This window comes from Pyrgilauda ruficollis, unplaced genomic scaffold (assembly GCF_017590135.1).
Source record: "Pyrgilauda ruficollis isolate IOZ18807 unplaced genomic scaffold, ASM1759013v1 scaffold147, whole genome shotgun sequence".
NCBI classification, from domain to species: Eukaryota; Metazoa; Chordata; class Aves; order Passeriformes; family Passeridae; genus Pyrgilauda; species Pyrgilauda ruficollis.
Genome location: NW_024513321.1, coordinates 560,641 through 575,907, shown reverse-complemented (window position 1 = coordinate 575,907; position 15,267 = coordinate 560,641). Strand labels below are relative to the sequence as shown.

Sequence of the window (15,267 nt, the reverse complement as noted above, 5' to 3'; positions counted from 1 at the left end):
AAAACTCTTTTTTGCAAAACTCTTAAAAGTTATTTCAGATTTTCTGTTATCTTCTTGCTTTCTGGACGGAGTTGTAGACTTTGGTTTCATTCTTGTCAAGTGTTATGCTGGTTCCTGTTAACATGTTTATCTTCATCACTCACAGAGGTAAATTTGACTGCAAGGTTCAGAAATACCCAGAAAATGAGTAAATGATGCTAAGAATCTAATATCTACATTTCATACTTACTTTAACTGAAATGAATTACATGGAGGTTATAGCTTCAGAGCAGGAAGCCTAACTAGTCAAAAGAAACTGAGATTATGCTAATGAAGTTTTGCTTGATGTCTTCTGCTTTGTATTAAAATGTGTCATAATGAATACATTCTATTTCTTCTTCCCTACAGGTAAAACGAGAAAAACCAGAAAATTTACCAGATTTAGAAAACATGGCACAAGAAAAATTCCTTGAAATGGAGAGCATGAACAGTGACTCAGATTTACAAAGGAATGAAAAATATACGTATTTTAAGGATCAACTTAAGGAGATGAAAAAACAATGTAAGTCTGTTTTTTAAAAGTTATTCTTTGAATGCTAAGCAGTAAAATCTGACTAATTGCCCTGAAATATCGAACTGCCACTTATGGCTCAAACTGATGTAAGTATTCTTAAAAACTTCAAAACCTACTTAAATTGATATCTGTGTAGAAAAAAAACCAGTTTAATTACCTTGGTAGTTTTATTTAGACTCCTACAACTCCTGCTGTGTTTGAACAAAAATATAATGAAAACCACATTTTTTTTGTAAGGTGGGCTTTTTCATTTGAAGACCTTTCACATTTATTTTCTTAATTGATAGGATCTCCTAAAAGGATTAGGTAAGCTGTTTTCATTTGTCACTTAAACAAATTGCTCCTGTTTCACAACATAGGATGTGTTGCAACACTAAGAAGACCTTTGCTTTAATGGTAGAACTCTATTGTTGGAAAATGCTTACTGTACATGCTCTCAGGTTTACAGCTTCTGTGCACACAGTGTACAACACTGCAGATTACTAAAATCCAGTTTTTTCAAAATCACGTAATTTTTCAAGTGTTAAAATTTTAAGTTATTTGTGCTTAAATTACCAGAAAAGTTGAAGAGTAAACAGTTTGGTTATTTATGCAACACAACAAAATTGTCTACTTTTATTGCCCCACACCATACAGCAGTCATTAAAATATCACTCTGATTACTGGTGCTGGGAAAGTTCATGGGCTCTGACACTATTTGTGTTGCTCTTCCCCAGTCATGATTATGTTCTGAAATCATATTATTCTGCTTGCTGTCCCTTGACCCCTGTACCTATTCCCTCCCATCCTACATTTTGATTTCAACACAAACTGGTATCTCAGGAACTTCAGGAGTCGTAGATTAATGATTTATACAATTGGAAAATGATATTCTGGGTGCTCTCCTGTATCGCTCCTTGAATTCTGGATTTTTTTAGAGTCCTATCCAAAACCCAAAGAAACCAGTGTAAAGAATTTTCCTACTGGACTTTGGATTGCTTCCTTATGGAGATTTATAGGACATGTTTGACAAGATGAATTTCAGATCTGGTATCTCAAGACTCCTTAGGATTAGAGCTCTAAGGCTTAATATATTTGTTTCCCATCTTTATGCATTTTAGCACTGATCTCTGAGTTTAATAAAGCTCTTGGCACTACTCTAAGAATGAACATACCAAGTTGCAGACCACAAAACAGTGTAATTTTCACTCCCTACATAACCATAAAATTATTACTGCCCCACCATTATGTTGTAATTTCTAATTTCCAGGTGTTTGTAACTAAGAAGATAAAAATCTTGATAACTGACTTTGGATTTACTTTCTACCTTGTAATTGCCTGAGGAAGGGGTGTATGCTCTAGTGATATATTCAGTTCAAGCTATGGGATTAAGTTCTAACTGGCTGACTTGTTAAAAAAAACCCAAATTGAATAAACATAATAGAAAATATTCTTTAAAAAATAGGGGGACATAATTCTGCTACTGCTGCCTCAAATCCAGATTTATCTTTTTAAACACTTCACTTGCAATACCAGCTGAGCTGAAGATTAATAAAATCTGTAAGAGATATTACTAGTTTCCATAAGGTGATTTACCTTAAAACATACCGTATGTACATGTGGTTCTGGTGGAGCCATTTTGTAAGAAGAAATTAAGGTCATCGTGTTAAATCTTCAGCATTCATGCTTAAGCCAAGTTATCTGTGTATTCTTTACCTTCTCCTGTACGAGCTGTGATTTCAAAAGCATGAGTCCTACAATTCTGGCCTCATCTTAACAGCACATTATAATGTGTCTGCAGATTTTGGGACACACTTGAAAACTGCTGGATGTGAGGTACATGTATCAATAACTTCATCAACAACTACTGGTTAATATTGTGTTTTCAACTATTAACCTTGCCAGATGCAACTTCGTCCACAATTCCTGGCTTTTTTCAAGAACAGATACACTGCTGAGGTTCAGTTTTTAGCTTTTTTCTGGAGGTTGGTTTCATTGCTCACTTAGATAAAACATAAAAACTCCTTCCAGGCTTTCTCGGAGGGGCTTTCCTGTTTTGTTTGGGTTTTTATTTTTGTTTGTTTGTTTGCTTGGTTTTGTTCCAATATTTTCTCTCTCAAAGGAGCAGATAGGGTAGATACTAAAATGATTTGTCTTCTAGAATGAGTTACCATTAATGATTATGTATCTTTTATGCAAAGTTTGACATTTGTATTCTAGAACAGCTGAACAAGGAAATACTATATTCTCGCATTAGAAATTAACTGAGACTTGAAGGAGAAAAACTTCCTCAACACAGATTTAGGTATGGTGCAAAGTGTGAAGCAGTTAAACACAACCTTATTTTAACAGAAAATTAAGCTAATATATTTTCTCCATTGATATTTGCTGCCAGCATGACGAAAGGAAGCTGCATGGTTGTTCCCTGTCCCCTGACAGGGGACAGGCAGTGCCATAGGTAGCTCTAATACTCAGGGAGGAGAATGGTGCTGTGTCACCTTCATCTTGTCTTCTCTTGGCACTTCTGTGGGAAGGAGACCTTCTTAGCTTTGAACTTCAGCAGCAGCCAAGGTGCAGAAATGAAATTGGGCAAGTACATCTCTGTGGCAGCAAGGATGAGATCATGCCTCAGAGCAGTTTCTGTTCTGCTCGTCGTTCAGACTGTTTTCAGACATTTTCTCTCAATCTGTGAGCCTTTATTATGGAGCTACTTTAGCTGGAGTTTGTGAAGTGATGAAAAATCTTCACCTCTGATATGTGTCAAAACACTGTCAGACAGGTTTTATGCGAACAGCAAGTGATTTTTCTGAAGTCTGTTTTCAGGACTATCTTAGTTTCCTAAATTCCCACTTCTTATTTTTAATGGAAAATAGTTTCATTTTTCTGCCCAAACCTTCTTAGACTATAAGGAGTAGAAAAGAGTGTTGGTTGATTTTTCCTTTTTTTAACCATTTCTTGTACCCCCAAGTGGCTACATTATTTTTCCCAAATAACTGAGTACTTGGAGGAATATTCACTAAATTTGGTAATACCAAAAATTTCAAACTGATTGCATGTGTGGTAAGGAAATTTTGTTGAGTCCTTAGACGCAAGGGTCCTACATTTGCAAAATGTTTAGTGATCTCCTTTTGATTTAGTGAAATGTTTAAGTAAGTTGCATAAATTAAATTTTATGAGTAGATCCTTTGAAATGAGTGAGATTGCTGGCATGTTTCACTTCCTTATTGGAGCATGAACCACAGTAGAGAGCCTTACAGGAGTGAGCCCATAAGAACTAATCCGTGCAGGAATTGTAACTTTGCATTTTGTGTCTTCTGTAAGTTTAAAATCCCACCTTCTGTTTGAAGTTGTATTACTGAATCTTTTTATTTCATGCCAGAATATATATACACATATATTTATACACATACATATACACATATCAAAGGCATCTATCTTCTGGCAGAAAGTATGAGAAATTTTGTCTTCACAGAATGAAACTAAGATCTGTCTTTATTCTCCATGTATCAGTTTAAATGTATGATACTCTGTATGGAGAGCTAATCAAAAGGTATAATCTCTTCTCCTGTGACCCTAGTTGCCACTAGTGTATTTGCTGAAGGTTATTTAGTGTCACGTTTGGTGCACAAAGGATGACAGATTTCATAGCCCTTGTGTAGCAGCTGATAACGTGCACTTTGGAATCCTTGATAACTGCAGGTTCTGCAAACACACAACAGATGCACGCTTTAGTAGTGATTTTGTGGAAAATGATAAGATTTGAGTGAATGACAATATTGCTGGTTATGCCAAACAGTTTAAGGACTGGATTTGGCAAATATAGAGAAGATTTTTTTTTTTTTTTTTTTTTTTGTAATGGAGGACAAATAATTTTGAGACCCAATAGTAGTTTAGGCAAGTTTTTGTCACAGGAAAACAGTCACTGTAATTTGTAAATTTCCAAACTGTAGTTTGGAAAGTAGCTACACTGCAGTTGTAAGGATCTTTCTTGCGTTCTCCACTGATGCAAAAAAAAGTCTCTGAGTCTTTAAAAGGAAAAAGTATGTATCATTTTGGTAGTATGGATTTATAGTCATTATCAATAAGCAAATATTTTGAAAGGAGAAGATTTTAAATTTAATGTTCAAGTAGATGCCATATGCCCTGTTGATACGTGTATTTTAAGTTATGCATATGCTGAGAAATAATGGTGTGAAAAAATGTTTTTTTAGATACAGCTTGGGATAGAAAAAAGTCACTATGAAACAAATTATCTTTAAATTTTTAAAGTCTATCACAGATTCCAGCAAAGACTGAGGTCTTTGATTTGCTTTTTAGTAGGATAAGAAAATAAGCTGCAGCAAGATACTGTGTATTATATTGCTTGATGAGTTTCGTCCAATTAATCCTCACAACATCACATTGAAGTAGGCAAGTTAATTTTACTTCTTACCACACAGCAGTGGTGAAATTTGAGGAAATAGTTGAAGTTACTTGTATGGACTCACATAACTGATTTGCAGATCTGGGTTTCTCTTCAATTGTAGTTTACTACTTAGTTGGCCTATTTTTGTCCCTATACTTAGCTCTGATGGCAGAGAATCAGCTGAAAAGTAATGGTAGTGTATTTTTCCTTATATTTTCAATATAAAAAATATTTTTAAATCCCCTTACTGACTAATTATGAGAAAACAACTTCAGCACAAGAGTTGAAAATTCCAGCTGAAAGTGGGATTGGTGTTATGACAGTTCAGTGATGTGTGTGGGATATGCACTTTTCATTTACGTAAAATCCCTTACAGACAACCCCTTGACTAGTAAAGAAATGAGAGGATCCAGCACTTGAGAAGGTCATTTGAAGTTTAGGAGTCTTCGGATTAGGTCTTTGCTTTGTTACCTTCTTGTTGTCTTAGATTGCGTGATTTAGTTTCAGAACAGATCACTGGGAGTTAAGTCCCTAAAAACTTTGTGGATCTGGACCTTACACCCAAGTCTGGAATTCAGTTCTGGGTGTTTTGTGTTTGGGGACTGTGCAAGAAGAGACCTGGGCTGGCTCATATCCATGCTGCTCTGGGCTGGTAGACTGTGGAGCAAAGCAGCCATGTCCAATTGAGTGCAAAACATTCAATTGTCCTGCTTCTCTAGTGGCACTAAAGTGTCATTATTATGTTTTTGTGATTTTTTTGAGTTCAAAGAACTGTAAATAGTAACCTAAGTGTGTTTTAATGTGCCAGATTAATGCTTTCATGGCATGTTGCTGAGGGGGAAAACTGCAGCCCCAGAGGAGTAAAATGAGTATGTCAAGAGGCATTTGTGTGAGTGAGAGCTGACTTGTGGGTAGGGCATAAGGACTATCCTGAGAAGAGAGACTTGGCATGGCTTTTCCTTTTGGGACTGTCCTGTCTGGGTGTTTCCTGGAAAGAACTAGTTGATTTGCTCAGGAGTGAGCTAGCCCGCTTGTAGTTTTGAAGGATTAAGAGATGAGTGCCTGATTATGGAATGAGTCAAAGCTACTCTATTTCACAGTTTTTGGAAAGATCAGCTAGAGAAATAAACTAGATAAATGGGATGCTCACATAATATAGCAATGGGAGCTGTAATGGTACTCAAGTACAATATCCAGAGTGCAAAATTACCATCACAGCTACTATCCTTGCTAGTTTGTGAAGACCAGAATGAGTGAAACCATCAGAAGTTTCCTTCTGCAATCTGGATGACTTTTCCAGGGTAAAAATTAGTGGTTTGTTTTTTTTTTTTTTCTCTGAAAATGCAGAAGCTTGCATTAACAATAACCGTGTTAGTGGATTAATGAAGAACATAAATTGCCAGTAGACCTGGTGAGGGTTTCTTTGATGAAATGTTTGCCTTTCTAACGCAGTTGATCGAAATAAGAAGTTTCTTGCTTTGGCATTTAGAGCTCTGACATGTAATTCAGAGTTAAAATGAAAGAGGAATCAATCCACCTGCTCCAACAACTCTTCTCCATTATGAGTAACTTTGAGTATAAGAGTCCTGAGTTTCAGTCTTGGTGATTTAAAATCAGAACTTGCCTGACTCTGGGCTTACTAAATGATTGACCTGTAACTCTGGAATCAGTCTCTCTCTCTCTCTCTCTGTCCACAGTGTATTTAACTATATATCAAAATGGCAACAACTGCAGCAGGAAATAGTGAGAAACACTGACTTTTTAGTCCTATAGTAAAGCACTCAGCTCAGGGAGGACATATCTAAATCAGAAAGAGCATCTGATGTAGGTCTCTTCTGTTATAAATATCTGCCCTTCTAATCAGCAGATGCTTGAGGATAAGATCTTCTTATCTCTTTCTATGTCTGTCATCTAATCTATACATATATTTTTTAAAGAGCTACATTTTATTCCATTGCAAAAGTCTTTTCAGGATGTAATTCTTGGTTTTATATTGGCCTGGCTTTCAGGTCAGCACTGAGTCTATAAAATTTAGAAAGGAAATAGAGCGTTACATGGAAATTATTTATTATTATACACTTAGGGATAATACTTAGGTTAATTTATTGTTACTGCTGTGGGATAGTTCTCTCTTAACTGAGCACATTGATGTCTACCAGCATGGCATTTTTACTGTTCATATGAATATATAGGTCAGGAAGGGAGCCTCTAGATGCTGCTTCTATTCCCTTGATGTTGCATTTAATCACAATATCTAATAAAATGCCATCTTGAAATAGATTAATTTTTTCTTTGTTTTTTCTCTTGGAAGGATGATGAAAAACCTTACAACTTTGCTCAGATGGTGAGAAATTTTCAAACAAAATAAGTTTGTGACCAAGTTTTTGCTCATTGTTCCTGTTCCAGCACTGTACCCTGGCTTATAGAGATGCTCTCCCTCAGTGGAGTTTAGTTTGATTCAGTCAGTTCCTGTATTTCTTGACTCTATGGAAATCCAGTTATGCAACATGGAATCTTATAAAATCTCATGTCTTGTGACCACACTTGAACTCATTAGAAATGTCTTATAAATTTCAGATGAGTGACAAGCATAGGGGTAGGTACTAAGCCTTGACTGTATCTAAAATTCAGAACTGTTAAATAGATGTATTATACCCTATGAAAAATTTGCCTTCTGGTAATAAATCACCAGTGATTTCACTTAGAGTTTTCATTCACTTCTTTCCTGGTGTAGTAATACATACTATTTTGCAAATCTGAGCACTGAAAATACAAGAACTGCCTCTGTCAACTAAGTACAATTTTACTTGCCATTGTATCTGTTGCCCACTATTCAGAAAGATTTAAAAGTCAGATGATACAGGTATTCCAATCCTTTGCCATGAACTTGCAGTTTAAATTTTAAGTGTGTTATCACAACAAAACAGGTGAAGAACAGTCCAAGGAGAAAAAACTCAAAGAATGAGGAAAGGGAAAACATCTCAGTGTTAAAATTTTTAAAAGAGATGCTCTCATTTTGAAGTTAGCATATTAAGGAGGAAGGAGAAAAATAAAGCTTAGTGGAGCTTTAAAATTAGAGAACTTTGTTTTATTTACTTTTTTTTTCCCCTGTTACTTAATTATTTATCTGGAGGGACAGTAGGTTTTTTCACTCTTTGCGTATGTTAATTTCAGTCATTTATTTGGTGGGACTTTGTGCCATCAGTATGCACGAGGATCAGTGGAAATACTAATTCAAGTAAAACTCTACTACTCAAAAAATGCATTTATATTGACTGCTGAGACAAAACACATTTGAGGAGAAACAGGCAAGTAGTTCTGAGATAATGCTGACTAAATAATAATCCAGCAGTGCATATCACACTGCATGGTAACTTCAGAATATTCCAGTTCAGAGAAAGCAAAATTCTTGGTGTTTTTATGGGTCTTGAAACTATTTGCCATGTGGCTCTTTGGAGTGTCCTTCAGAAGTGTGGCAGGTTGAGGTAGAACTTGCTTTGGTAAGTGCCAGTGTAGGTCTGAAATCAGTGGAATTTTGTTTTTCCTTGTTCTATACTTGCAACATATAATAACATACAAAATAGTAGTATACAGCAAGATTAATAAACAGATGTACATGGGCATTGGTTGCTTACTGTAATTTTGATATCCATATTATTTAATTTCCCTCTACTCACAGTAGAGCATGGTTTCTTTCCAACTTGAATTTTATGCCATTAATATACTGGAGATCATCTTCATGCTCCCCCAAATCTGTTAGATGTTGAGCTGAAATGGAGGAATAAAGCTAAAGAAGCACTGCAGGACTGCAACATCCATCTTTTAAGTCTGTGACCTCAGACTGGATGCTGGAGCCTTGAGTTATGTGTCTTGGCTCCCAGGAGCAGAGCTAGGCACACCTGCTTGAACAGCTTTGTTCAGTGACAAATCTGTTCCGTCAGCAGAGAGTGCTTTACATCTGTATGTCAATCACAGTATTGCATAAGTTGACTAAAAATGTGCCAACTTTAAAGTAACACAAAGGTAATGAATCTCTTTTACTGTGAGACTGAGCACCTGTGCTTGTATTATGTAGCTGGAGAGGAAATGGACCACGGCTCTAATCTGTCGATTTAGAATTTCAGGCTCTCAAATGATTACTGATGTTATCGGGGAGCTGAAGTGCTAATTCTATGTACTGTTTCTCAGGGGTAACCTAAGAGATGTTGCTTTCAATCTCCATTAGCACAAAGTCAAAGAAATCAAACACCTTTGTTGGCATTAACACTTAAACAGGCTTGGAGCATTCAGATGTTTTGTCACAACTGAGGAGTGGTTTAAGTTGTCACCTTTCAGCAGTTATTAGCTCTGATTTCAGACACAGCATCCACAGCATCTGACTTTACAAGTGAGGATAGGTTTATCGTGTCTTATCATCTCAAATGTGGATGTAGATTTGTGTTACCAGACTTGCAGTGAATGATTTTAGGATTAAAGACAAGTTGCTTAACAGGTATTCCAACAGGCACTAAAAATACCTGTTGAGGGAGAGAAGCAGTTAATGAAGTGAGGGTGAGAGTGCTTATTGTTTATACCATAGCCTTGTGACTACAGCAGTTTCTCAGGAAGCAATGCCAATAAATTCACAAATAAGCACCTAAAAAAAGCCCTTATGAGGAAGATGACATGTTGGACTCCTGTCTGGGTCCTCCCCTGGCTGGATTACTGGAGACTGGACGACACCTGGAAAACATTGCTGTTGGCTTTTCCTGCCTCGCGCCCTCTGTAGCAATTTTCATTACTCATCTTCAGAGGCTGGATGGGATGGAGTTGACATCTGACATCACATAGTTGCTCATAGACTTTTCAGCAACCCCTTGGCTGCAGGCAGGTGTGCAGAGGGCACTCTGCAGTCCTTCAGTTGTAGCAAAACGCCACCATGTGCAGTTGGAAGTGGAAGGGGGCTGGGGAGGACTGGAAGAGAGTGCATGACTGTGTACTCCAGTAGTTAACTTGCAACAAGAAATGGAAAGAAATCTGGGTTCTGTACATCTTCATCATCCCCTTCTCTTCTTCCACCTGAATGGAGCTGTGCCTCCTTTCAAGAGTCAGGGGTTGTGGGACAGTGTATTCTTAGATATTCAGGCTGGGGCAGCCAGCTCTGGACAAGTACAGAACTCAGATCTTCAGATCCCTGGAGAACCTGGGAGAGACTTACTGGAGATATCTTCAGGGTTAAAAGACCATGGAACATATTTTTTCATCATTTTGGACTTTAGGAGTTTGCTTCTGCTCTTTGGATCTGACCTACTCTCTCTCACTTCCTATTTGAAAGTTGAAGTCCAAGACTTAGTGAAATCAAAAGAAGTTTTTTGCAGGAAGGCTGTTCATAAGGATCTGTCTAAGCTCCCAGTATAAACTAAGTGGCTAGTTTATAGTCAGATAGGAAAACATGCAGAAAAACAATCCTTGCTTATCACAGAATGGAAGATTTCATGCAGAAAAGTTAAAGAGTTTCCTTCAAGGGAAAAAATGTAAAAGCTTTCTGATTGCTTTATCAGCTTCTACAATAAAAATAGTAATTACTGCTATTTAAGACTAATGAATAAATCACTGTATTAAAATGGGAACAAAAAAGTTTAACTAGCAATCATATGTAGTCATTTGGCAGCTCTGTTATTAGTGTGGGCAAAGTAAGCTATTCGCCTAACCTTTGCTGCAGCACCCATTGCTTTGGGTTTTTGTGCGTCTTTTTTTTTTTTTTCCTACAGTGTGGATTGAATCCTTCTGATCCCCAGAAGAGTTTTGTTTTGATGTCTACATCTGTTTTGTCGTGTCTTCATTAGTTGGGCTCATATTCCAGAATTCCACAAATACCTGCTCACCTAAGAAGACATGGCTGTGTAGATTGCTGCACTGAAATCATGCCTGCATATGGGTTTTGTCATATCACAGCTGTGTCATGAAAAGATATTTTCCAGCTCTGTCATACTCTTATCACCACTTCTCTCATTTTACCCAACTGCTCGCCAGCCTCAGTCAACATCCTTCCTCCTTTTTCTTGAGCTGCTTTCCCTTTTCAGGTGATGCCACAACCTCCTTCCTCCCTTCAGTCCTCCTCTTTGGCTTTAGCTTTGCCAGCTCCTCCTTAGAAGTGTCACAGAACATTTTACCCTTGATGGATGTCCTTAGATTCACCAGTGAGGCCTTCCTGCCTAGCTTGTGTCCTGAAAAAAATACTTCATTATCATGCTTCCAGCTCGGCAGTGTACGCAGCAGAAGCTGTAATTTAGAGGAAAGTAGTGGCTATTGACCACTAACATAACAGTGGTGTGCTAGCTATGGCTTTACATTTTTGTTAGAGTTGGAAAAACTAGTAGCTGAGTGAGTCATGAAACCCAGTGTAGCAAAATTCAGTTGTAAATGAAAGAGGAACGTTTCCATATTCTTAATTTGGCTTAATTCCTGTGCCTAATGGCTGTGTATATACCATAAACATTGTGAAGGAGCAACCATGGAAACACTTGTTTTCTTGCATTGCTAAATTTACTCAGGGTTGAATATTAACACAGCGCCTGGCATTACTTTAAAAGCAAAAATAGCTAAAGCGTGACTCACTATGAGTCATTTACTGCTAGTCCTGCTATACTGCCTAGAGCTTGACATTGAACAAGTTGGCAGCCTGCATTGCTGCATTTTTTTCTAGGAACTTTGAACACATTTCATTCTTGTGAATTCTCTTGTGCAACAATATTGAACACAGTAATGTGTTTATTTTTCTTCCAAAGTTGAATTAATCAGAAAATGGTGAAATAAAGAGTATTTTTCTTGGAGATTCTGAATTCTGAGAATTATTTTTTTAGCTGCAGTAATGAAATCATTGCATGGATGTTAAAAGTTAATTGCATTTTATTCAGATTATATAAGATATATTTTATATATATTAAAATACCTTTATTGTTGTTATTGATTTGCATTGTTGGCAAGATATATGTAGAATCAGAAAGCCAAGCCTGTAGGCTGAGAATGTTTTCTCTTGAATTGGCAAAGATTTTGTGATGGGAGGGCAGACAGCTCCGAAGGGGCAGACAAAATGAGGCAACTGCACTCCTATTGGCCTCTGTGTGTAAAAGGCACACCCTAAATATGGTGCTGGGTATCTGACAGTGAGCAGCCTGTTGGCTGACTGTGGGAATGCCTAAAAAGATCAGCTGATTTCAGTCAGATGGGAAGGGGTAATGAGAGAGGGCTGAAACCAAAAGCAACTTGTTGAGGCAACCACGTGATGAGATTCTGAAATGGCAGAGCCAAATATCACTCTTCATTGTGCTAAAATTTTGGTTCCACCTAAATGTTATTTTTAACTAAAAGCCACTTCTTAGAACAATAGATAAGGAAATTCTTCAATATTTTCCTTTTTTTTCTACTTAAAAATATTGTTATGATAGTTGAAGAAAAATTTTATGCTACTAGCATGCAACATTCTGCATGTGATCAGAGGAGGTACCAAAAATCAAACTAAAATATTAATAATGTAAGTTCAAAACACCTACATTTGTAAAATCCCCCACCCCTTGGTATGGAGAAGAAGCTTCCTATGTATCTCTTCCTTTAACTACAGATTATGGAAATAGAGACTGTAAATTACATTCATCTGTACATTTAATAATATGTGCTGTGCAGGATCTTTGTAAGCTAAAGCATTTTCTCTGTCTAATCTCTTAGAACATCAACTTCAAAAATTTCTCTTGAAGTGGTTTCCCTATTAAAAAATCTCATTATGATGACTCAAGAGAGGAATAAGAATGATTAATTAAGCTTAACAGTGACATCCTGAGCATTGTCCTGATATGCACTCTTCTGTCTCATTTCAACATGAATTTGTGATCACTGCATTGAAGACTTCTTTCTAAAATTTAAAATTGTTCAGTAAATATAACTAAATAAGTTTAAAGTATTTTTTCTTTTTTTCCCTGACTAACAATCATACTAAAAATGCTACCATGTTATTTTCCTAAACCTAGAATAAAAAAATGATTGTGTTGTATCAAACAGTATAAAGTAGGAAAGGATTTTGAGGGGGTTTTTTTGTGTTAACTCTTTTACAGTGACCCCCAAATCCCTGTTATTAAAATGGTTTCAGTAATTACTCATGGTATATGCTCTTTAGCAATCTCTTCCTAGCTACTGAATAGGCTGTGCCTCAGCCCCACCTCCAGGCATGTTAGGCAGAATATAGACATGAGAATTTATGATAGGAGTAAGACTGTGCCTTTTAAAAGACAGCTCTGTGTAGGAGGTTTTTCTGCTCAGAGGATCATCAGAAAGATTGGAGCTGCCTAAGGCATGATATCTCTTGGGCATCTCTGTACACGTCGTGTAAGTAATGTCTCTATTAAGTATAGCAAATTATTCCCCTCCCGTATGCAGTGTTTCCATGCACATGTTCACACACTGACAGAGCAAGGCAGTGCAGTCTCAAGGACAGATCAGAAGACCCATGTGCTGAGTTCTAGATTGACACATGGAAGCATAGTCTAGAACTTAAAGAGAACTTTATTACAAAGTATTAACTTCTTTTTTTCCCACAAATACATATGAAATACTCTGTTGAAGTGAAACCAACATCCTGTTGCGTGTGCATCTTAAAATGACAGGTGAAACTCTCAGTTCTCAAATCACTTGCTGTTCCAGTTATGAATCCAAGATGATTTTTTAAAAAATATTTTCACATGATAGAGCAAACAGAACGCATTATAGAAAGCTGTAAATCATGCAGAGTGCTAAGAGAATTCATACCCACTTAACCACTGCAGGCTGTGAGGATGAAGATCTTGCTGCATTCTTTCCCTGAGTCTTGAAGTGTGCTTAAGGTGCAGTATTGGCACCATGGTGTTTGTGAGTTGTCAACAGAAAAGTGACAGGAATTTTGGACTAACAAATATGGACATATCCAGGTCCTGCACTGCTTTCAACAGCAGAGTAAAGGCTTTTCCTCCCCACCCTTTAAATTTATTTTATCAGGTACATCTAACCTGAGGAACTCTTTCATATGTAATGAATGGATAGGATGCTTAGGGTGTAATTCCTTATTCCCGTGGAGTTGTGAATAATATAGTTATTACTAAACAAATTTGCCATTAAATTACTTGCACAGCATGAGCTACAGATGGCCAGAAAAAGCTGTTCTTTGTCTGTTGCACAATTTTTATGTGACTGTGCCCCTATTAGAACCAACCTTTCTGACTAAGATGGTCCTGTGAGCCTTTAATCTTAAAAATAGCCCTTTTTTTGCTACAGTTTGTCTGAGGTTGATTCACAGGCATAGTCATACAAGATCCAGTGGCATCACTGAACTGTTAATCACTGTCACCTTTTGTAAAGAGTCTGAATGTTAAGATGCTCATTTCTAAACAGCTGCCAAGTGCTTTCCTTTTTCAAAAGCCATTAGTCTAGCAGATTTCATTGCCTCTGTTTTTTGTTTCTTACACGCTTAAAATCTATGGCAAGCATTTTATACTTCTTGTAGCAGGTGTATCTGTGATGTGTTAGTGGGCAAATTTGCCCTGAGACTAACTTCAGATCACAAACGACAAACAGATGTTTGCAAATTAAGAGATCTTCCAAGTCATGAGAGTCCTTAGAATGGGGGAGTCGAGTCACCAAAGATGATGGGAGTGAAGACAAAGGTTTTTCACTAAGCAAGTTTAAAATTCCTCCTTTAAGGCATAACTAGCTTGTGTATTTCAGATCAATTGTGCTATTTGAGGAAATTAAGATACTGAAGGTTAAGTTGCTGCATCAACACTGCATATTGCAAAGCTAATTTCCTAAATCTGCATTTAGGAATCTAAGTCTGGAGCCATATTTTTAGTTTATATATAAACTCAGAGTATCTCTTCAGCTCCTCATTGAGAAGTTTGATTAACATCTTTATTATTTTGTCCTCTGTAGGATGGGGAAGGTCTGCACCTCAGGATGAGTGTCTACAGACAAGTGCAGACATATTGAGTCCCTCTGCCTGCCTTGTCTCTACATCTAGCCAGGCCAGTGCCATGCAAATGTGGCTGTACAAATTCTGAATCAGCACTAGTCTCCATCAGTTCAACCAAGGGAATGGGCAGAGGAGCTCTGCTTACACCCACCTGTGTAGATGTGCCCTGAGATTCGCCAAAATTCCAGAGAACTGAGATTGTAATTAGAACAATGTGCTCATACTTCTGCTTATATAGATGTCTCAACGTGTGGGTTAATTTGCTTCTGCTGCTTGTTCCTCCTGAGCAGAGGTGAAGCCTCCGCTTGAGACATCAGCATGATTAATATTCCACTGAATATCCAGCTCAGCATCATT

The 15,267-nt window shown here is 37.2% G+C and overlaps 1 protein-coding gene across 2 annotated transcripts in view; it reads left to right on the top strand.

Moving 5' to 3' along the window:
* The window catches only part of NSMCE2 (NSE2 (MMS21) homolog, SMC5-SMC6 complex SUMO ligase), a 126,116-nt gene that overhangs the window by 59,476 nt on the left and 51,373 nt on the right, over positions 1 to 15,267 (top strand). For both annotated transcript variants that reach the window (XM_041460663.1, XM_041460662.1), the window contains exon 4: positions 388 to 541. In XM_041460663.1, the coding sequence (XP_041316597.1) occupies positions 388 to 541 (154 nt within the window). The remainder of the gene's footprint in view (positions 1 to 387; positions 542 to 15,267) is intronic.